Below are 21,317 nucleotides of genomic sequence, written 5' to 3' on the forward strand. Positions count from 1 at the left end.
GTTTACAACTGAGTGGGTCGGCAAGCACAATCAGGATATATATTGCCTTTCCAAAACTCTGATGCAACAAACATAAAGCAACAAACATAAAAAATATCCACCAATACTTGGATGCACAGAAAGGAATATTGGAAAGTTTCACTCCTCAAATATTATTGAACTCCCTTACCAAATTCACATAATAAAAACAGAGCACCTGGGCTAAGAAAAAAAAACTGGGCACAAAAAAACACTTGCTTCATGGTTCATATCTAATTACATTATCACAAAAAAACACTTGCTACATGGAAGCTTGCTGAATCACAAGTAGTAGAATTTCATACATACTACCAAATAATTTGTACCAAATCCATAGAGGTGAACACCATATATTACCAAGTACATACATAGCTCCAAATAGAAAGTACCAAATACATAGCTCCAAATACATACTATCAAATAAATAGATCCATTCTCATTGAGCCCAAAAATTCAACAGCACCATCACTTGTGATCTTTAAGTCCTGTGGCATTAAAAATATCAAATAAGTATACATGGTAATAAACACATAAATTCAACAACACCCAACTAATTCACCAACCTCATGTCACATGTTCTTCAAGATCCACCCTTTGTGAGCCAAGTTCTTCATTTATGTTTCCAAGATTCCTACATGGAAGACAATAAAAACATAAAAATCATTACTTATAAAATTAAAACAAAATCAAAATTTTGAGATAAGTACCATACCCCAACGAAGGGCAACCGTTCTTTGTATGGCCCTCAATCTTGCAAATGCTACAACGCCTTTTCTTCACTGCTTGAGTTTCTTTTGGGTTCTTTGCTCTCAAAGATTTCGGTCTTCCTTTCGTTGGCACTCGTTGAGGATCTTGCATAGTTTGTGAGAAATTTGAGATTACTTGTGATCTTAACATAGGAGAATCATTACATGACATTTCTCCGGCTTCTAAATTTATTTCTCCAACATCTTCCATCAAAAGCAACTCCTTGTGTACCTTCTCTAAGGCAAGAGAAAGGTGGTTCATTCTAAAACTTGATTGTGAGCCAAGTTCTACAATATCATAAAACTGCATCATCAACTTATTTTTTCGCATTACCGGATCTTCTTGTGTCATTACATGCCCCTCAAAAACTGGTATTTCAAGTATTGCTCGACTCTTAGCATTGATTGTCCATCTCTCTACCACATAGTGAGAAGGGAACACATCTAATTTTGATTTTTTTGCAATGACACATAGGATATGCCTACAAACAATACCAATAAACTCAAACATATGACATGTACATATTGCCTTGAGTTCTCTACTCTCCAAATTCACATAATAAACACGTTTATCTTTGCCATTAGGCCACCTCATACATCTTACTTTCACCCTCTTTCTGAACTTTGGTAGCTTTGTATCGTTGGCTATTAAATAACTCATCTTGAAATATTTCGAAAGACTTCCTAGTATACACTTTTGCCACCTCTTCTTCAATTGTCCAACATGTTTTGAAAACTGCTCTAGTTGACTTCGTTCTCACATCCTTCTCTCTCTCCTTAAAATAGCGTGCATCTAAGGCTTTCCCGTATTGATGCACAAAGTCACTCACCATCGTGCTTGAACGAACATAATCCTTAAAAAATTTATTCATACTTTCACTCCGCTGTGTGGTTGACATACCCGCACAAAACGTGGTTCGCAACTAAGCTGGAACCCACTTCTCACGTCGGTTATACAGATTTTGCAACTAATCATTACCAACTAGATCATACTTCACCATTATTGAACTCCATTCCTCCTCGAACTCATCACATGTTATTGTCTCATAAATATAATGACGGAATTCTTTTGAAAATTCAGGAAACTTGTTGTAGACATGTGCCAAATGTTCTGGAAATTTTTGTAAAATATGTCACAAGCACAACTGGTGAGTTGTATTTGGAAGTACTTCTGCAATGGCCTTGGCCATGGCTTTATCATCATCAGTAATAATAGTTGAAGGGGCACACCCAAGCATTGCTTCCTGTCATGTTCTCAATAACCATATATAAGATTCAGTTGTTTCATTAATTAACAATGTACAACCAAACATTATGGTTTGGTGATGATGATTAACTCCTGAAAACAGCACAAATTGCATCTTATAAATATTTGTGAGACACGTCGCATCAAACGTCACAACATCACCAAAATATTGATATGCAGACCTTGATCTTGCATCTGCCCAAAAACAGCTTCCCATACACCTATTTTCATCAACCTGCATGGAGTACACAAATCCAGGTTCTTTACACTGTTGATCAAGAAAGTATGCATACAACCTTTGTGCATCTCCTTCCTCAAATAATTTTCTTTTTTTATTTCCCAAATAATTCTCGACATCCTTACCAATACAACCAATGTTAAAATCACCACCTGATTCTTTACTCAACACTGACATTATCTTCCTTGTCGGTACTCCAGACTCATTCAAAGTGAGAATGAGTTTTTTTTGCACACGTGTCACTCCTCTATGCCCACGGAGCAAGCTGGTACTTCTTGGTGTGAGTAGACCATGATTGTGTTCAGGCACAAACTTGCATACTACCTACCTTTCACCATCCTTTTTTATACATATAGTAGCTTTACACCCAATTTTTGTTTCAACATGTTCGGGAATTTTTCTTTCTTTTTGTTTTAGACTTTCACGCCTAGAATATATAGTAAAAACATAAACCTTGATGAACTTGGGATAAACTGATTTTTCTATTTGCTTGCTTCCGATTGAGCTTCAGATTCAGATTTAATGTTAGGGTTTCTAAGAGGGAGAGAGAGAGAGAGAAGAGAGAGAGGTATCTGGTTTCAGCTCAACACGCGCAGTACATCGCGTTGTCACATTGGTTATTAGTCTATTAGTAGTCTATTAATTAGTAAACTAATTAATAGTCATAAATATTTTATCACCTAGCAGTTATCACATTGGTTATTAGTCTATTATTTGAATTTAATTATATAAATTCTATACTAATATATAACTTATTTTTATACTATAATTATACTATAGTGTCTAATTAAATGTTATTATACTATGATATTACATATTATTATATTATACTAATGTCGAACTTATTTCTATACTATATTTATTTTTAGTGTCTAATTACATGTTATTATATTTTAATAAATTAGTATTATGTGTTAGAAGTGTTATACTAGATTTATTTCTATACTAGTGTCTAATTTATTTTTGTACTAAACTTATACTACAGTTGCTGTTAATTTATGCATTATTTACGAAAATGAGTCGGTTTATTCCCTACGTCACGCAGTACAGAGTTTAAAATGTACCTCTTGCATGGCAAACTGTGATTGACCTCCGTTATTCTCAGTTTATAGAACCCTCCGGTCCAAAGCGTTTCTGTATATATATATATATATATATATATGTGTGTGTGATTGAAGCTAATATATGATCTTTGCTACTCCAAGCCTAGCATTCATTGCACGTTGAGGCATTCAGCTAGGCTAATACTACAAAGTACAATCTTTCTGTGTGTGTGCCCAGTTACATACATTTCAACAGCATTCAATCGGTTCTTATATGATGTTAAAGCATCAAGAGTAGATTCTTCATTTCTATAGCTAAGGAAAAATTCGAAAATTTGACTACAAACAAAATGGAGCCTGAGTCTGATTTTTTTTTTAAAAAAAATTTTAGTCAGAGTCGGAGTCAAAGGTATCTTTAGACCGACTCTAACTCCAATCTGGTCCAACTCCAACTTTATGCTCTAACAGGGACTTCGACTTTGCATTTTACATATATTATAAAATTATGTATTTATCTATATATTGATCATTTGTACTAGAACTATATAATTAGAATCTATATAGTTAAATTCAATAATATACTAGTATGAACTAATTATTATAAAATAATATACTTATACTATAATATAAATAGACTAATAATAGTTGAGTACATGTAAACATCATAGTATTACTACCATACATAAGTTAGAAATAAGTTAAAAATTGTATAATATGTAATTAGATACTGTAGTATAAGTTTAGTACAAAAATAAATTAGACACTAATATAGAAATAAGTCTAGTATAATACTTCTAACACATAATACTAATTTATTAAAGTATAATAACATGTAATTAGACACTAAAAATAAATATAGTATAGAAATAAGTTAGACATTAGTATAATATAATAATATGTAATATCATAGTATAATAACATTTAATTAGACACTATAGTATAATTATAATATAAAAATAAGTTATATATTAGTATAGAATTTATATAATTAAATTCAAATAATAGACTAATAACCAATGTGATAACTGCTAGGTGATAAAATATGTATGACTATTAATTAGTTTATAACCTATAAACTACTCATAACTTAATACTAGTAAATTAGTCATTTTTAATTTTTAATGATTCAATATAAACAATTAAATTTAGTATTTAAAAGAACTAAAAAAATACTTTTTAAAATTTAAAAAAAATAGGAATTAAGCAAAAACTAAATTTGAAATTTCATTTGAAGGTTGGGGGAAAAAACAAGGTTTAAAAAACAAAAGTCCAAAACTGCATGGAACCAAGCCTAAAGAGCCCAGCCCATTTCAACCAAAAGGGCACCATTTATGTTGTAAGTCGATTGTAGAGCCTTAGTCCATTAATTAAAATGGCGTCGTTTTACCCCATCCAAACGGGGTCGTTTTGCACTAATCCTAACCCCATCACTTGAGACCTTCCATTTCTCACTTGAAACCTTCCATTTCACCTCTCTCTCTCTCTCTCTCTCTCTCTCTCCAATTTGAATTTCTTTTCTTCCCAAAACCCTCTCTCCTTCACTCACTGGTTGCCACTACCCTTAGCTAGATACTCCTTATTTAGTTGCTCTCAGTCGGCCGTCATCTGTCTCTTCTCTAATCAAAATATAAATTGTTTAATTTAATCTCTTTCTCTCTTGTTCTTTGTCTCTCTTTCGGCTCTTGATTAATTTGAGTGTTATTTATTTTAATTATAGTGTCTCTGATGCTCAATCTCTATCAATTTGTTGGATTTAATTTATTGGTTTTAATTTGAGTGTTATATATGCGGTGTGTGCCAAAAATGTATATGTATGTTATTATGTATGACTCCATATCAACTTCGTTCCGATAAGTCAGAGTCAACAGAGTTTGGATTCAAACTCCAACTTTATTGGAGTGAGTCGTATTTAGAGAATATTAATTCTAATTTAAGATTGTTAATATAATTGGAAGTTTCATCGTCCTCTCCACAGTAATATATAATGAATTATTCTAAAAATTCATAAAATAGAACTAATAATATTATAAGAAGCATTGAATATTTGGATAACGATATCCTTACACTTTCTTTACAATTACTTTACTACTTATCTGTTTTGTTTACTTTTTACTATTTGATTATGGATTAAAAATTCTCGAACATGATCTCCTTGCTTTGAGTCTATTTTTTTAAGATTAAATTTATTTTTAATTAAATTATATAATTATATTTGTTAATTAAATTTATTTTATTTTAAATTATGTAAGGATGTGATGTTTTGAGATTTTTATTCGAGATTTAAAAAACAAAAGAAAAAAAAAATAGTTGACTAATAAACGATAGTAATTAGTAAATAAAGTGTAAGAATATCGCTGTTACGGACTACCTGTAGAAGAATATTTTTCCCTCCCCAAGGCACTGTGTGAACTTTCAATATGCAAACGAGATCAGCACGCTTTTTGCACAGCACACAGTAGCTTATGGCTTTCAGACTTATTTACTCCCCGACCTTCGTTGCCTCTACCTCTTCATTCAGTGATGCCCTATGCAATCGATTGCCGTCCATTTGTTTACAGATTCTTGTCGCTTTTACAAGAATTCTCAAATAGCCTCATCCTGGTCAAGTCCATCCATGCTCAGACTATCACCAATCCCGTTCTCGAAGATCAGTTTTTGGCTACAAAACTTGTCAGGACGTATTGTGATCTGGGACACGTGGGCGATGCTCGTCACGTGTTTGTTCAATTTTCTCATCCGAGAACTATTCTATGCAATGCCATGGTTGGTGGGTATGTGAGAAATGAGAGGTACCATGAGACCCTTGAGTTGTTTAAATTGATGGGGTCTGGCAATATGGAGATTGATAGTTATACATGCAATTTTGCGCTCAGGGCATGCATGGGCTTATTTGATTATAAAATGGGCAGGGAAGTAATTAGAAGGGCGGCCGAAAAAGGACTTGAAAGTGACCCTTTTTTGGGGAGTTCGATTATTAATTTCTTGGTGAAATTTGGTAGTATTGATGAAGCACGAAGGGTCTTTGACGCAATGCCTGAGAGGGATGTTGTTTGTTGGAACTCTATGATCGGTGGGTGTGTGCAGGCATGCCACTCTAATGAGGCTTTTGATTTGTTTTTTGATATGCGTCGTTTGGGGATTAGGCCAAGTCCCGTAACTATGGTAAGTTTGATCCAAGCTTGTGTAGAAGCAAGATATTTGAAACTTGGCGAATGTGTTCATGGGTGTGTACTTGGATTAGGAATGGGCGGTGATGTTTTGGTGCTTACCTCATTGGTTGATATGTATAGTAAGATGGGTTATGTTGAAATTGCTCGTTGGGTTTTTGATAGCATGCCCACAAGAAATTTGGTATCGTGGAATGCTATGATGTCAGGATTTGTTCAAAATGGTTTGGTGCGAGAAGCTGTTGACCTCTTTCGCAGGTTGGTATATAGTGGTGGTGGGTTTGATTCAGGAACCATGGTTTGCCTCCTTCAGGGTTGTGCTCAAACGGCTGATTTGGGCGGTGGAAAAGTCCTCCATGGTTGTATGTATAGGAAGGGTCTTAGTTCGGATCTCATTTTGTCTACTGCAATTGTTGATCTGTATTCTAAATGCGGCGCCTTGAAGCAGGCATCCAATGTCTTTGATAGAATGAAACACAGGAATGTGGTTACTTGGACTGCCATGCTAGTAGGGCTAGCACAGAATGGGCATGCCGAAGATACCCTGAATTTATTTAGTCAGATGCAAGAAGAGGGAGTTGCAGCCAATTCTGTCACCCTTGTCAGTTTGATCCATTCGTGTGCCCACCTAGGCTCTTTGAAGAAAGGAAGAAGCGTCCATTCTCATTTAATTCGCAATGGTTTTGCATTTGATGTAGTTAATGTGACAGCCCTGATTGATATGTATGCCAAGTGTGGAAAGATAAACTCTGCTGAGAGAGTATTTGGCAGTGGGCTCCTCTCTAGAGATGTTATTCTATGGAACTCGATGATAACAGGATATGGGATGCATGGCCAAGGGCATCAAGCTGTTGGTGTCTATCAAAAAATGATAGAGCAGGGGCTGAAGCCAAATCAAACCACCTTTGTTGCTCTTCTCACTGCTTGTAGTCACTCGGGGCTTGTGGAAGATGGCATTATTTTGTTTCACAAAATGGAGGGAGCCCATAACATTAGGCCTACTGAGAAGCACTACGCTTGTTTTGTGGATCTTCTTAGCCGGGCTGGCCGTATTGAGGAAGCCGAGGCATTAGTCAGAAAAATGCCTTTTCAACCGGGCAGTGCCGTGCTTGAAGCTTTACTGAGTGGATGTCGAACTCACAGAAACATTGATATCGGAATTCAAACAGCAGATAGATTACTTCATTTAGATTCTATGAATCCTGGAATTTACGTTGTGCTATCAAACATATATGCTGAAGCAAGGAGATGGGATGCAGTAAATTACATTCGAGGCCTCATGAGATCACGGGGTCTGAAAAAAACACCTGGCTATAGTTCCATTGAAGTAGGAAACCAGGTCTACACATTTTTTGCAGGAGATTATAGTCATCCAAGGTGGGCATATATTTATCAGTTTTTGGAAAGTTTGAGGCTGGAGGTTGAGGCTTCTGGTTATGTGCCAGATACCAGTTGTGTTCTGCGTGATATAGAGGAGCCAATGAAGGTTAAGTTGCTCTGGGGCCATAGTGAGAGATTAGCCATTGCTTTTGGTCTTTTAAGCACGCCAGCTGGGAGCTTGATTAGGATCACCAAGAATCTGCGCATTTGCACCGACTGTCATGTTGTGACCAAATATATATCTAAGATTGTCGAGAGGGAAATCATTGTAAGAGATGCCAATCGTTTCCATCACTTTTTTGATGGGAAATGCTCCTGCAATGGCTACTGGTGATGGGTAAAATGAGATATTCTTTAGAGGAAATGGCAAGCAAATGGCAAACGCAGCCTCACTGGACATTTCGGAAGCTGCAACACCTCATTTGGATTGAAGAACCTAATTTTAGAGGGAGATTGTCACCATTTATGCAAACAAGATAGAGATTCTCTTTCAACTAGCGGATAGCTCCAATGAACAGTGTTATCCACATACGTATGGGAAAAGCAACAAGCTGGAAACCTAACAAGATCCACAAAAGTGCTGAGGAAACTGCCGCATCTAACTTCATTAATGGAAGCATCCTCAAAAAGCATCTCCTTGAAGGTCAAATTCTTCGTCTTTTCCTCTTAGCTATACTGTTTCCCTTGTGACACAGACTTTTGAGTGCTTGATCATTGATCTGGGAGTCTGGTAATCTGGGTTTTGGATTTGGATTTGGATTTGGTTTTTCTGTGTAAACTCAAACTATTGGTTTTGCTGACTGTATTTTCATTTATGCAACTCAACTCAACTCTACAAAGCCTTAACCAATTCAGCCTAATTAGGTCAAAACCTGTACCTCTATATGTGACATTTTCCTTGAAGTTGATATTGTCACCGTAAAAAAGGATCTGCTTTTTGAGAAAGTTAGCCTACTGATGATTTTTCTTCAAATCTTGGATGTAGTTTTTGGGCTAAAAAATGTTGTCCAACTTGTTCTATATTTTGTTTTTTGTAAGCCAACTTGTTCTATATTATTTTCACCTTTTGCACCTTTTTGGTATATGCTTACAGTAAATTATCACTAAATCTGCTCTCCACATATTAAAAAGACAAACAAACACGGTCTCCATCCCATGTCCTAAATATTAATTCATGTATGAACCACAAAGTCAACAAATAACCATATCTGTGCTGTGATATATTTATATATATTTTGTAAGTATATCTGTGCTGTGATATTTATCTCAGATGAAAAGAAAAATACAAAAAGAGGGGAAAAACAAGGAGAAGAAACCCATACGTTTAAGATCCAGCGAGCTTAATTCTGGAGGCACAGAAGTCCGCACCAACAATGAAGACCAGACCATGTGAAGTAGTAGTGGGCAGTATGAGATGTTAGATTCTACACTTCATTTGGTGGTAACGTTAATTTGCTCAAAAACAACACAAGCACACCATCCAACTCTAAAAAGAGGCCCTCTCTCATCTCAGTGCTAGCTCCTACACTGACCAAATCAAAGTCAATCTAGTGGTTTTGATGAAACCTCAAGCTGACCCAATCTGAATGCCCACTGTCTAGCTTCCTTCTCCGACTATCCTGATTCCTGGTCTGAGGTGGGTCCTCACTCCTCACTGCCATTCTTTTTTTTCTTTCTTTTGAATGGTATCCATCCCCATATTACTTGGAAGAGACATGCCATTGTAATTAAGTGATGCTGCATATGTAGGAGAGATGGTGGAACCATGGATCACCTCTTACTTCATTGTGAGATAGGAAGCACTTAGTGGTAAGCAGTTTATGTTGTCTTCTGGTTAAATTGGGCGTTGCCTGGATGGGTGGCAATTCTATAACATGTTAGATGGGAAGATTTGATAGTGATTACAAGAGCCCTTGTGAAAAATGATTCTGATCTGTAAAATTCAATGATTTTATGAGGAAAATAGAGGAACTCAGCTTTCTTTTTTAGGACACTTTAGTATTGGATGGCTGCCCACTTATGTTTCCTCAGCTCTAATTTCTAGGATTTTCTTGATCTAGTTTCTTTCTCAAATTAGCTGTATCTTTGGATATCCCGTGTGTACTTTGATACTGCCTTTTTGAATCATTGATAAAACTTGTCTTCCTTATTAAACCACAAGCTTTAGTAAACCATTTTAATAAGGAACAAGTGACCATTGCTTGACTAACACAAGAGGGGGGATGAATTGAGTTGTATTTAAAAAAAATAACAATTATAAATCAAATATACAATATAAAATATAAACAAAATACAAAACAGTAATAAATATAAAGAGTAAGGGTAAGAAAGAAGCAAACTCAGTATGTTAACGAGGTTTGGCCCCACTGCCTACGTCCTCGCCTCAAGCTACCCCTTAAGGATCCCCAAATTCACTATTCAACCTCTTTCAGGTGGAGATAGAAACCTATTACACCTTTGAACAACACTGCTACAAAGGATCCGTGTAGAACACCCTCTACACTTGCAATCACCTTACACGTGGTGATTTAACTATTCTCTGTATAGAACACTTTCTACACGCATAAGGGTTATACACACCTTTTTACTGATATAAGAGCTGATAGTGGGTAGGTTATCAAAAAACACTCCTCAATGAGTAAAATAAGAACAATACAGCACAAACTATATCTCTCAAAATGAACAAGGATTAAGGCTCAATGCTTAGAAAATAGAGAGTGAAAGCTTTGAATGAATATTGTATGTTCTTGGTGTTGTGAATGTGAAACTCTCAAATGATCTATTTATAGGCATATGAAACTTAATATTCAAATTTAAAAAGATTCACATGTCAAAGACAATATCATTCACTTTTTTAAAAAATTCAAACATAATCTTTTACTTTTGGCATATGACAAAAGGAGCACACTTTCTTTTTCAAAAAAATTCAAACTTAATTTTTTACTTTTTGCATATGACCAAAGGAGCACACTTTCTTTTTCAAAAAATTCAAACCTAATCTTTTACTTTTTGTATATGACAAAAGGAGCACACTTTACTTTTCAAATTTTTCAAACAAAATCATCTACCTTTTGTATAAGTCTAAAAAAGCATCAATCACTTTTGAAAATATTCAGATAAAACATGTGCACATGTGAAAGATGACAATCAGTCATCTTTCAAAATTTTCAAATTTAATTTTCAAAATATTCATGCACATGTAGAAAAATGTATTTTAATGTTTTATGATAAAATATTAATTTTTAGCTTTAATCCTAATTTCGAATTTTTAAGAGATTTACAACATTACTCTATAATTTTAATGTGAACTTGTTCCCTTCTTGTTCATGCTTGTTTCTTTGATGTGCTTGACTCTATTGTGTAGACAACTTGAACTTGAGACTTTTTTATTCTTTGAATTCATTTGTTATCATCAAAATCCATGTGTAAATATATAATTACACAAAACTTGAAATCTTAGATTCAACAATGTGTCCTTGCAAGTTTACAACCATCGGAGTCAAACAGACCTGCCGAAAATTATCAGAGGCGTGTTCACCAAAGATCCACTCCCATCTTATGGGAATCAACCCAGCAAACCCCAAGCTTATACCATATGCAATGCCAGAACTGGGCATACTTCCCTGAATGGCCATGTACCAAATCTGGCAGCAAGAACAATTGTTACAGCAGCAAAACCGCCTGTTGGCACTTACAGTTCCAGCAGCTACTACATCAGTTCCTCAGATTTATCCATTGATGCAATCTTTTTTCCAGCCAGACTAGTGTCTGTATTTTCCAGGAAGGGAACTAGAGTCAATCTAGATGAGGCCCAGGATTACAATTGCTGCCTCAGGCCCAACATTCTGCTTCTCAAACCATTTGGTTCCTAGTTCAATCAAGGGCAGGTATACAGTGACTATTCAAGAGATACAGCAGGAGAAACCAGAAGAATCATCCAAGTACTCTTCATCTGGAGTTTCCAAACCCCCTAGTTTTAGCAACAATAATAATGCTGAACCGCAAATCCTGGAAATATTCCCAGAGGATGACAAGCAGAGCATTAGTGGAATAGACGGGAAAAATTGAAGTCTTCAGTTAGAAGGGAACCAGAGGACAATTTGAGCGGGCTTCTTATACTGGCGTAGATTCCATATTTAAGCCAGTTGATTTACAATTACGGAACCGTGTATTGACTCTTCTCAGCCAAATCTCAGACCCCAATATCCTCCAAGAGCAAGTTCCCACAGAAATTTCAGACCACCTTCATCTGCAACTGCTCCCGTAAAGATCAGAACTATGCACCCCACTGCATCAATGGAGGAGGTCAGACCTCAAAATATGGCATCACTTGGAGCTGCTCCACCAAGGATCAGAATTGCGGCTCCTTCATGTTCAACCAGACCATCTGAATGATTTAACCTTGGAGAAGTACCTCCTGCTTTCATGGCACCAGCTGTTCGAATTAGATCAGTTGTGCCCGTTTGTTCAGCTCCACCATTGAGAAAGATACCAAATTCCGGCAATGATGCAGTGTCGCCAAACACAGAAAGAAAGATTTAGGACTTTTAGATGGGTCAAGAGTGGGTTCAGAGTTCAGAAAGTTAGGTTATGAATGGATTATAGATACACTACAAGATTCTCTTCTATTATATTTTCGTTATGCAATATGGTGGTTTTTGAGAAGCCATTAATGCTTCTTCATTGTAACAAGCACAAATGGTACTTTGCCCATAGTCTATGTACATGTGAGTTTTATATTGCTCGAGCATTATCTCTATGTATACTTAATAGCGATTATATATTGGTTTACAAGATCTGTATTGTCATTACCTAAAGTTGCTGAGTTCTGTGTCCTCATTCTCCAAGCTTGCATTTGGCTAAGCTTGCCTTTTGAGCATCCTCATTGATTTAGCCAAATGCATCTTTAAAATTTAGTCAATATTACATTTTTTAGCATTTGCCTATTCTATTAAAATTCAATCTTAAAATTCAATCCCCATATTGAATTCTTCATTCAATCTCTATATAATAATAAAATATTATTAATTTCATAATTTGTTATTTAATTTATTTTTATCACATTTTATAGTTCTACCAATTAAATGTTAATAACAATTATATTCTAATTAAATTAATATTAAAAAAATCATATTTTCAAATGTTATTTAATGCTAATAACAAAAAATATTTGATTAAACTCATCTAAATTTCTTAATTACTAACCAAATAGTAGTTTTGCTTGGAGTGAGAAACTAGTATTTTAATATTTGATGAACCAACAGTTGTCTTGTATATTTGGCCAAGCATTATAGCTGAAATCCAAACTATTTTAGATATGTCCAATATAATGTGGGGTCTTTTTGGCATAGATTATCTAAATTTTGGCCATCTTTCTCATTTGGCCAAGCCGATGAGGATGAAATGCTGTTAAAAGAACAAAAAACCGAGCCGCAGCAATAAACAACAACAATAGACAATAAAACTTCAGACAAAGAAAAACAATTATATTCATTCTATTAAATTATTGTAGTTCTAAACAAAGCAACAACAACTACAATAACTCCATCAACCTGTTAAGAGGTAATATCAAAACTTACTCTCTCCTAACACTTTCCTCAACAAGTGGAAAAATTATATTATTAAGTTTAAATTAATGCTAGATATAATCTTAGAGTGTGCAAGTCTCGTGCATTTTTTTTTTTAAATGTGGAGTCTGCCTGTTGGTCCTAGATTATTCATTTTTTTTTAACAAGAATACGCAAGGCTTATACACCTTAAAACATTGTTGACATATTAGATTGAAAAAAAAAAAAATTATTTATTTATTTTATTGTAAATCTACCCAAATAAAAGGATTTAGCTAAAGTATAGGAAATTCAACAACAAAAATAATATTTATCACTTTTAAATCCAAATATTTAATATATTAACATAATTTTTACTACTAAATTGAAAAAAAAAATGTTGATGTGGCAAAATCCTTATTATCAAAACTGAAAATAGTGGTTAATAATTTAAAGAATCCACTTGTAGAATATCCTAAAAGTTTGTAGAGATCCTGGACTGAATACAAATATAATTATAGATTTATGATTAGCCTATAGTTCAGGTGGTTGCAAGTTTGGTACAACATCATATTTTATCTTAATTAAAAAGTTTTTTTTTTTATTTGCAAGTCGATGTGTAAAATAAATTATTCACATCACTTATATAACATTATTGATTTAAAAGAGAAATCTTAAATCTTACAAATTAAATCTTATAAATTAAAAAGTGACATATACATTATGTTTTCAGACCTAAACAAAAAAAATATTCAAACCACAAGGGAATTACACAAAAATAATTCTACAAACTGATATAATTTGATATGATTTGTAGGATTGTAAAGTTACTTTTATTATAAAGTAAATATGATAAATTATATGAAGTCACATTAATTTGTATAATTATTTTTATATAATTTCTTTATGACCGTAGCATTTTTCAAAAAAAAAAAAAAACCTTAGATCTTAACTCAGTGTAGAATGGGTTTGAGAATTGGAAACTTCCAGCCCGGCCCAGCTTTTTATCTATAATTATTTAAGAGAAATGTTTTTTGCAGTCGGCATGCAGTTGTGGAAAAAAAAGTGAATTAATACGGAATCTACATGAAAAAAAAATAACTTTTTTTTATTCATGTAGACTTCCCTGAATATAAAATAATTTTTTTATAATTTTTTTTTATTTATTCCATACAACCGACTGCACGTCGACTGCATTTACCGACTGTACGTAGCAAAACCCATTATTTAATAACATAAGTTCACGGTTCACTTAAAGGCTTAAAGCCTTAAACCCTAGCATAGACCCTCCCTTGACGCCCGCTCCGCACTCTTCTTTTCCTTCCCCCCTTCCTCTTCTCGCACAAACGCAGGCAGAAACAGAGGTATGAAATTGGGGCCTCTCTTTTGTTAGCCAAACCCTAGGATCTCCTGCTCCTTCTCTTCCTCTTCCTTCTCTTATACATTTTCTTTGATGAATATGTGTTAGGGATATTTGGCTTTTTTTTGCGAGCTCAAGTTGGGTTATGTTCCGTTTCTGCATGTAGTTAGTTTGAGTGAACAAGGAGCTGGATTTTTGTGTGTTAGGGATTTTCAGGAAGTTGAAGAATGATTCTGTTGTTTGAAACTCCGGCGGGTTTCGCCCTCTTCAAGGTTTTGGATGAAGGGAAGCTCAACAAAGTTGAGGTATGTATGTATGTCTATATATATATATATATTCAAACTTCTTATGCGCATTTTGATTGGTTGCTGAGAAACGTGAAGGAAAATTGTGTCCAATGTTTGGATTTACGACATATATTTGGTTTTCAAATAATGGAACGTTTACCTGGAGAGTCGAGAGAACAAGTCTTTTCCTTTTCTGTTGGGTCAACTTCTCTACTTTACTATTTGACTTATATAATTGTGATGCAGGACCTGTGGAAGGAGTTTTCCAGTGCAGAGACAGCTAGACAGGTAATCTGCTCTGTCAATTTCTTGTTCCTCTCTGTTGGTTAAGAAAAATCACTCACACTTCCCTAAAAAAAATGATCCTATGGCGTGCAAAAAATGCCGATTACAAACTTTTGTTTTAAATTGGGCGTCTTGATTTCGTATTCGTAATCTGTCTTAGTGATGAATCTCTTTTTTGGTTTTGGGTATTAAACTTTAGGTGGTGAAGCTGAAAGCATTTTCCAAGTTTGAGAATACGTCAGAAGCTTTGGAAGCAGCGACCCTGTTGATTGATAGCAAACCCAGCAAGGGATTGCGGAAGTTCTTGCGTGCACACTGCAGTGGTGAAACATTGGCTGTGGCTGATTCAAAGCTTGGGAACATCATTAAGGACAAACTAGTATGTTGGGAACTTACTAATGATAGCCTAAAGTGTAATAGAATTTAGTTTTTGTTTTAGCTTCTTTTTTTTTTTTTTTTTTTAAGTCAGAGTGATAATTGTATTGCAGAAAATAGAATGCGTCCACAACCAGGCTGTTATGGAGTTGATGAGAGGTGTCAGACATCAGATGACTGAGCTCATATCTGGCCTCGGTGTTCAAGATTTGGCACCAATGAGTTTGGGTTTATCTCATAGCTTATCTAGATACAAGCTGAAGTTCAGTGCTGATAAGGTGTGTTTCTTTATGCGTTTAATAAGTGGTCTTTAAAGACGACAATAAAGAATGTGAACTTCGTTGAATATATGGTTTCTTATGAAGCAGAAAATTTGTATTTGGGCTATGTCTACTCTTATGAATAAAATACCTTGATTACCGATCAAAAAAATGGTTAAGCAGGAAATTTGGTTCTTCTGAAAGCTTGGTATATTAATTTTTGGGGAATCGATTGCGTACCTGTTGTCATTTATAACTGGAAACCTTAATTATAGTTTGTGAACCTGTGTCTTTGTTGATTTATTTCTTTAATGAGTTGTTAATTCTTGGGAAAATGGGTTAGACCAATGTATGATATTGATCAGTTCAATTTCAGTTTGTACTAGTCTCCATTGAGTGGCAACACCCTAGATTTATCATGAGAAAGGGCTCCAATTGTAACTTGACTGCTCCCTTTGGCATATAAGCCTAGATGTGGCTTGGTTTTTCCTTTGAGTTGTTAAAAATTGTATCAAAGTCAGTCTCCAGCACACTGCTTGAGTGAGAGAGGTTATTGTGGTTTATAATGATACGAAGGTACTTGAATTGTAGCTTGCTTAGTATTGGTGTAGAAACCCCCATATGTGGCTTGGCCTTTCATAGGGTCATTACAGTGCCTTGTTTCTAAGGGAAATTTTCATCCTTTAATGGCCTGTGGGAATCTGCATTTTCTTGAATAACTGATGGGAATTGGTATTCAAGAATAACTAGAGGTTGGCTCAAGTGGTAAAGACCTTAGTCTTGGTGGTATGCTCCCTTCAAGGTCTAAGGTTCGAATCCTTTTGGATGCAAGCAATCTCTAGGGGCCATTGGACTGGGGGATTTTTCCCTTGAATTACCCGAGGCGCACTTGCAGGAAACTTATTGCCAAGGGCCTGTGTACCCCCGGGATTAGTTGGAACGTTGTTCTCGAATATCCAGTGCCAATAAAAAAATCTTGAATAAGGGAGAACTGAAATTTTGCAGCTATGTTTTATTTTTAACTCATTTATTTATTGCTCGTTTTCTAGGTGGATACGATGATCATTCAGGCCATTGGATTGCTTGATGACCTTGATAAAGAGCTGAATACATATGCAATGAGGGTTCGAGAATGGTATGGTTGGCATTTTCCTGAGCTGACTAAGATTATCGCGGATAACATCCATTATGCCAAGACAGTGAAGCTCATGGGTGACCGTACTAATGCTGCAAAGCTTGATTTTTCTGAGGTGGAATGGCTTACTTTCTTTTTGAAGTATATAAAGATGTTTCTATAGGTTGTCCCTTTTTGTACCACTCAACCTAGTAATGTCTGGATCCAAGTCCAATCCATTTACATTTTTTTAAATTCAATCCTATCCCAGAAGCTGCACATATTGGTTAGTGGATTCAGATGAGCAGTCATACTGTCAAAGAGTTACTTTAGAGCATATGGTATCACAGTTTAGCAAATAGAGCTCACTATTAAAATTCTTATACTCTCCACTATGAAAAAACATGATATCAAGGGCAATAATTGCAATATGTTTTTATTCTGATAAAAGAATGAAACCAGCTTACTGCCAAGCTGTATTCTCATGATGGTGAGCTGCTATCAGATCCATCGGCCAATAGGAGTATGTTATGGTGGGTGGTCTCCAGTACTTCACTCTGACTCACCCAGAAATTTCATATGCTGTTGAACTTGTAGAAAAGTTTATGCACTCTCCTCGGTCCCTCATTAGTAGCTGCTAAATGTATTTTGAGATATCTAAAAAGCTTGACCATTCTGGACACCTTGCCATTACTACCTACCCCTATTTTATTAGTTAGGCTTAGCAACCCCTACCTCTTAAATGAAAGCTGAAGTAAGGTATTAATGCTGGTGATGTTACAGATCACCGCTCCACTACTGGCTTTTGCTTTTTTCGGTGACCCTCAACTACCTCTTAAAAAAGGAATGAAGATGATACTCTTAGAAGTTTCTGTTGTTTTGATTCCTCAAAATATTGCAGATATGTCATGTGTACTTGGGCTTTTGCCTATCTTTATGATCAATAAAATCTAATTTGCCGATAAAAATATATATATATTGCAGATATTGTCAGATGAGGTTGAGACAGAATTAAAGGAAGCTGCTATGATATCAATGGGAACTGAAATTAGTGACCTTGATTTGGTTAATATCAAAGAACTCTGTGACCAGGTTCTGTCTCTTTCTGAGTACAGAGCTCAGCTCTATGAATATTTAAAAAACAGGATGAACATGATCGCACCAAATTTGACTGTCCTTGTTGGGGAGCTTGTTGGTGCTCGCCTCATTGCCCATGGCGGCAGTTTACTGAATCTTTCAAAGCAGCCTGGTAGCACGATTCAGATTCTTGGAGCTGAAAAGGCTCTCTTCAGAGCATTGAAAACTAAGCATGCTACTCCTAAATATGGGCTTATCTACCATGCGTCATTGGTTGGTCAGGCACCACCAAAGTTTAAGGGGAAGATTTCTCGGTCACTTGCTGCGAAAACTGCATTAGCAATTAGATATGATGCTCTTGGAGATGATCAAGATAATTCCTTGGGCCTGGAGAACCGAGCAAAGGTACTCACTCCACACAAATTTGACTGGCACTTGCATGATCTTTTTATTGAAACATTTTCTTTAATGAAACGATTTTTGACAGGTTGAGGCACGTTTAAGGAATCTTGAAGGTAGAGAATTGGGTCGCTTTTCTGGGTCAGCTAAAGGCAAACCTAAGATAGAAGTCTATGACAAGGATCGAAAGAAGGGAGCTGGGGGATTGATAACTGCTGCCAAGGTCTAAAATTATTTTTTGGCGTCATAATTTTTGCCCCTTGTTGTCTGGTGTTCATTAGCTCTTCTTTTTTCTTTTAATGTAGACGTATAATCCTTCTGCGGATTCTCTTCTCGGGAAAATGGCGAATACTGCTGCTGGCAATGGGGAGGAAACTGTCCCAAAGAAGAGGAAAGCAGAGGAGCCAACTCTGACTGGGGAAGGTGCAGAGGCTCCTGCTACTAGTAAGAAGGAGAAGAAGAAAAAGGAAAAGAAAGAGAAGAAGAAAGTTGATGAGGCAGAAACAGCTATGCCAATTGATGGAAATGAGCATGCAGAAGAAAAAGAGGCGGGGACAAAAGAAAAGAAGAAGAAGAAAAAGAAACATTCGGACGAGGATGCTGGGACACAGAACAGGGATGAGAATGTTGATTCCAGTGAGAAGAAGAAGAAGAAGAAGAGAAAACATGCCGAACAAGAAGAATCGTCTGAATTGCCGAGCAAGAATAAAAAGAAAAAGAAGAAAAGCAAGGATTGAATAGGTCTGGATGGCAACCAAACAATTTTGGTTGAAATTAGGTGGTAAGTCGGTACTTTCATTTGTAAAATAAAATTTTCATTGCTTTTTCCTGTTTCTTTGGTTGGAAAGTTTTTGTAGTGCATCCTCTCACATCTGTGGACATGAATGCAAGAAGTTGCTCTGGGAGAGGACAGAACTAATATTTGGCAATGTCACTTGAATCTATAATATTTCTGGTTTATTTATCTCGGTCCATTTCCTATAACACAAAATGGTGTCGTGTCCTTAATAGCAATATGATGTAGGCATGGAAATTCTGCACTTGGTAGCAATATGATGCTTATTTTGTTAGAAATGGGAGGAATGTGATAATAGCCCATGTCATTTGAGATGCATTCATCTAGAGATTTTTACATCAGTTACCTATCACAAATAATGTAGCGACGACAGGCTAGAAATCAATGCACAATGTTACCTGTATATATGAAAATGAAGAGTAAACATGATGGTTACGTCATTTGAGATGGGCAATTCATGATGTATAGGGTTAATGATGGTTTATGATATTCATGCTTTTGATTTTTTCCCTCCTTGGAATTTTCTTCTGCTGTTAGATTGGGCAGGGAACATATAGTAACATGTACAGAGCTAGAGATATATATTGACAGGTAAACTTGTTGCGCTGAAAAAGGTTCGTTTTGATAATTTGGAACCTGAGAGTGTGAGATTATGGCTAGAGAGAGACTCATTTTGCGGCGTTTTGATCATCCCAATGTTGTGAAGTTAAGAAGGTTTGGCTACATCAAGAATGCACTGTAGTTTGTACCTTGTCTTTCAGTACATGGAGCATGATTTAGCTGGCCTTGCTGATAGTCCGGGAATTAGATTTACAGAGGCTCCGGTTTGCCAATGTTTCAACAGCACAGAATCCATGCGTTACACATTCAAGTGATTTCGACTTGGCCACGCTTGAGGATATTTGCATTGTAATACCTAGGCCCAGCAGCAAGCCCACGCCGTGGCCCAGGCCTGCAAGAATGGCAGCCCACACCACAGAACAACGCCGTTTAGGTAAGCACCCTACATTTAAGAGTGTCAAATTGTGTTAATGGGTCGTGCTCATGTCGTGTCAAAACATATATATTATACTATATAGGTTAACCTTAACCTGACCCGTTAAGCTTATTGTGTCAAAATCTCAAATCCTAACACGACCCATTAACATAACAGGTCGTATCGTGTCAACCCATTTTGACCCATTAGTGAATATTACAAAATAGGTTAACACGATACAATATAATCCGTTTCAATTATTTATGTAAATTGGTTGAATAGGGTCGAAATTAACTAGTTTGACCTGATTAAATTTAGCATAATTTTATATAAATATTAAATTTATAATATCTATAAAAATTATAAAACTAACTACAAGTCTAAAATTACAATCCAAACAATAAAAATATTGAAATTAAAATTTTAACAATTTTATTTTAGGTTTAAGGGTATAATTGTAACTTTAACTTTCTTAATGTGTCACAATGGGTCAAAATGGGTTGACCATATCAACCCGTTAAGCAATCGTGTCTTAACGGGTCAACTCGTTTTGACCCGAACCCGTTAAGACTAAATCCTAATTCGCTATTATCGTGTCGTGTTCGTGTTAGGTTAACGGGTCGTGTAACATATTGTCACCCTTACCTACACTCTCTTCTTCCTTCCTTCTCTCACTCCAGACGGTTTTCCCTTCTCCTTCCATTTTTATTCTTCCTCGTTCGGATACACAGTTCAAATTAAATAAGATAAGATATTTTGAATAATAGTAAAATTATAAGATGAGATGAAACAATTTATAAAAAACAAATAAATCTGATCCATTGTTAAATTACGAAAGTATAAAAATACAAATAAATAAAAAATGAAATAAATCAAAATAATGAAAATAAATAAATAAATAAATAATCATACTTTTGGGATCGAGATGTTACATTTAAACACAATTGTAAATCTCATTTTTAACACCACTACTTGGTGTCACAGAACATTGAAATTAGTCATAG

General features: G+C 35.4%; 3 protein-coding genes across 14 annotated transcripts; 2 read left to right on the plus strand and 1 right to left on the minus strand.

Annotated features, from left to right (window-relative positions):
- Positions 1-434: 434 nt before the first annotated feature.
- LOC122315405 lies at positions 435-1,597 on the minus strand. Its single transcript, XM_043131280.1, has 4 exons — positions 1,362-1,597; positions 731-1,246; positions 592-649; positions 435-503 (listed from the first exon to the last, which is right to left on the minus strand). Exons 1-4 carry the CDS (start codon positions 1,595-1,597, stop codon positions 435-437), a joined length of 879 nt encoding a protein of 292 aa, XP_042987214.1.
- A 4,032-nt stretch (positions 1,598-5,629) lies between these two features.
- LOC122316473 (pentatricopeptide repeat-containing protein At3g12770-like) lies at positions 5,630-12,649 on the plus strand. 9 transcript variants are annotated; one of them, XM_043133010.1, is made up of 4 exons: positions 5,630-8,481; positions 9,109-9,474; positions 9,588-9,647; positions 11,299-12,649. In XM_043133010.1, exon 1 carries the CDS (start codon positions 5,812-5,814, stop codon positions 8,170-8,172), a length of 2,361 nt encoding a protein of 786 aa, XP_042988944.1. In that variant the 5' UTR covers positions 5,630-5,811; the 3' UTR covers positions 8,173-8,481; positions 9,109-9,474; positions 9,588-9,647; positions 11,299-12,649. The 9 variants fall into 9 exon arrangements, with proteins under 9 accessions (XP_042988944.1, XP_042988946.1, XP_042988941.1 ...); XM_043133012.1 differs by having other exon boundaries at positions 11,322-12,649; XM_043133007.1 differs by having other exon boundaries at positions 9,109-9,647.
- Positions 12,650-14,629: 1,980 nt separating this feature from the next.
- On the plus strand, positions 14,630-19,505 carry LOC122315736 (probable nucleolar protein 5-2). 4 transcript variants are annotated; one of them, XM_043131854.1, is made up of 9 exons: positions 14,630-14,748; positions 14,951-15,049; positions 15,278-15,319; positions 15,516-15,695; positions 15,805-15,969; positions 17,001-17,201; positions 18,050-18,547; positions 18,630-18,764; positions 18,847-19,505. In XM_043131854.1, the coding sequence occupies exons 2-9, from the start codon at positions 14,972-14,974 to the stop codon at positions 19,276-19,278; spliced, it is 1,731 nt and encodes a 576-aa protein (XP_042987788.1). In that variant the 5' UTR covers positions 14,630-14,748; positions 14,951-14,971; the 3' UTR covers positions 19,279-19,505. The 4 variants fall into 4 exon arrangements, with proteins under 4 accessions (XP_042987788.1, XP_042987789.1, XP_042987787.1 ...); XM_043131855.1 differs by having other exon boundaries at positions 14,656-14,748; positions 14,961-15,049; XM_043131853.1 differs by having other exon boundaries at positions 14,659-14,748; positions 14,911-15,049.
- Positions 19,506-21,317: the final 1,812 nt, after the last annotated feature.

This window comes from Carya illinoinensis, chromosome 7, assembly GCF_018687715.1.
Source record: "Carya illinoinensis cultivar Pawnee chromosome 7, C.illinoinensisPawnee_v1, whole genome shotgun sequence".
Classification (NCBI taxonomy): Eukaryota; Viridiplantae; Streptophyta; class Magnoliopsida; order Fagales; family Juglandaceae; genus Carya; species Carya illinoinensis.

What these genes read in the sequence shown, in the direction of transcription:
- LOC122315405 (XM_043131280.1), bottom strand. Translation starts at nt 1,597, where the DNA reads ATGGTGAGTGACTTTGTGCATCAATACGGGAAAGCCTTAGATGCACGC. An exon ending in AACGGTTGCCCTTCGTTGGG is followed by an intron (nt 650 to 730) that starts GTATGGTACTTA and finishes TCTTCCATGTAG; the next exon opens with GAATCTTGGAAACATAAATG. An exon ending in GGGTGGATCTTGAAGAACAT is followed by an intron (nt 504 to 591) that starts GTGACATGAGGT and finishes TTAATGCCACAG; the next exon opens with GACTTAAAGATCACAAGTGA.
- LOC122316473 (XM_043133007.1), top strand. Translation starts at nt 5,812, where the DNA reads ATGCCCTATGCAATCGATTGCCGTCCATTTGTTTACAGATTCTTGTCG.
- LOC122315736 (XM_043131854.1), top strand. Translation starts at nt 14,972, where the DNA reads ATGATTCTGTTGTTTGAAACTCCGGCGGGTTTCGCCCTCTTCAAGGTT. An exon ending in GGAAGCTCAACAAAGTTGAG is followed by an intron (nt 15,050 to 15,277) that starts GTATGTATGTAT and finishes ATTGTGATGCAG; the next exon opens with GACCTGTGGAAGGAGTTTTC. An exon ending in TGAAGTTCAGTGCTGATAAG is followed by an intron (nt 15,970 to 17,000) that starts GTGTGTTTCTTT and finishes CTCGTTTTCTAG; the next exon opens with GTGGATACGATGATCATTCA.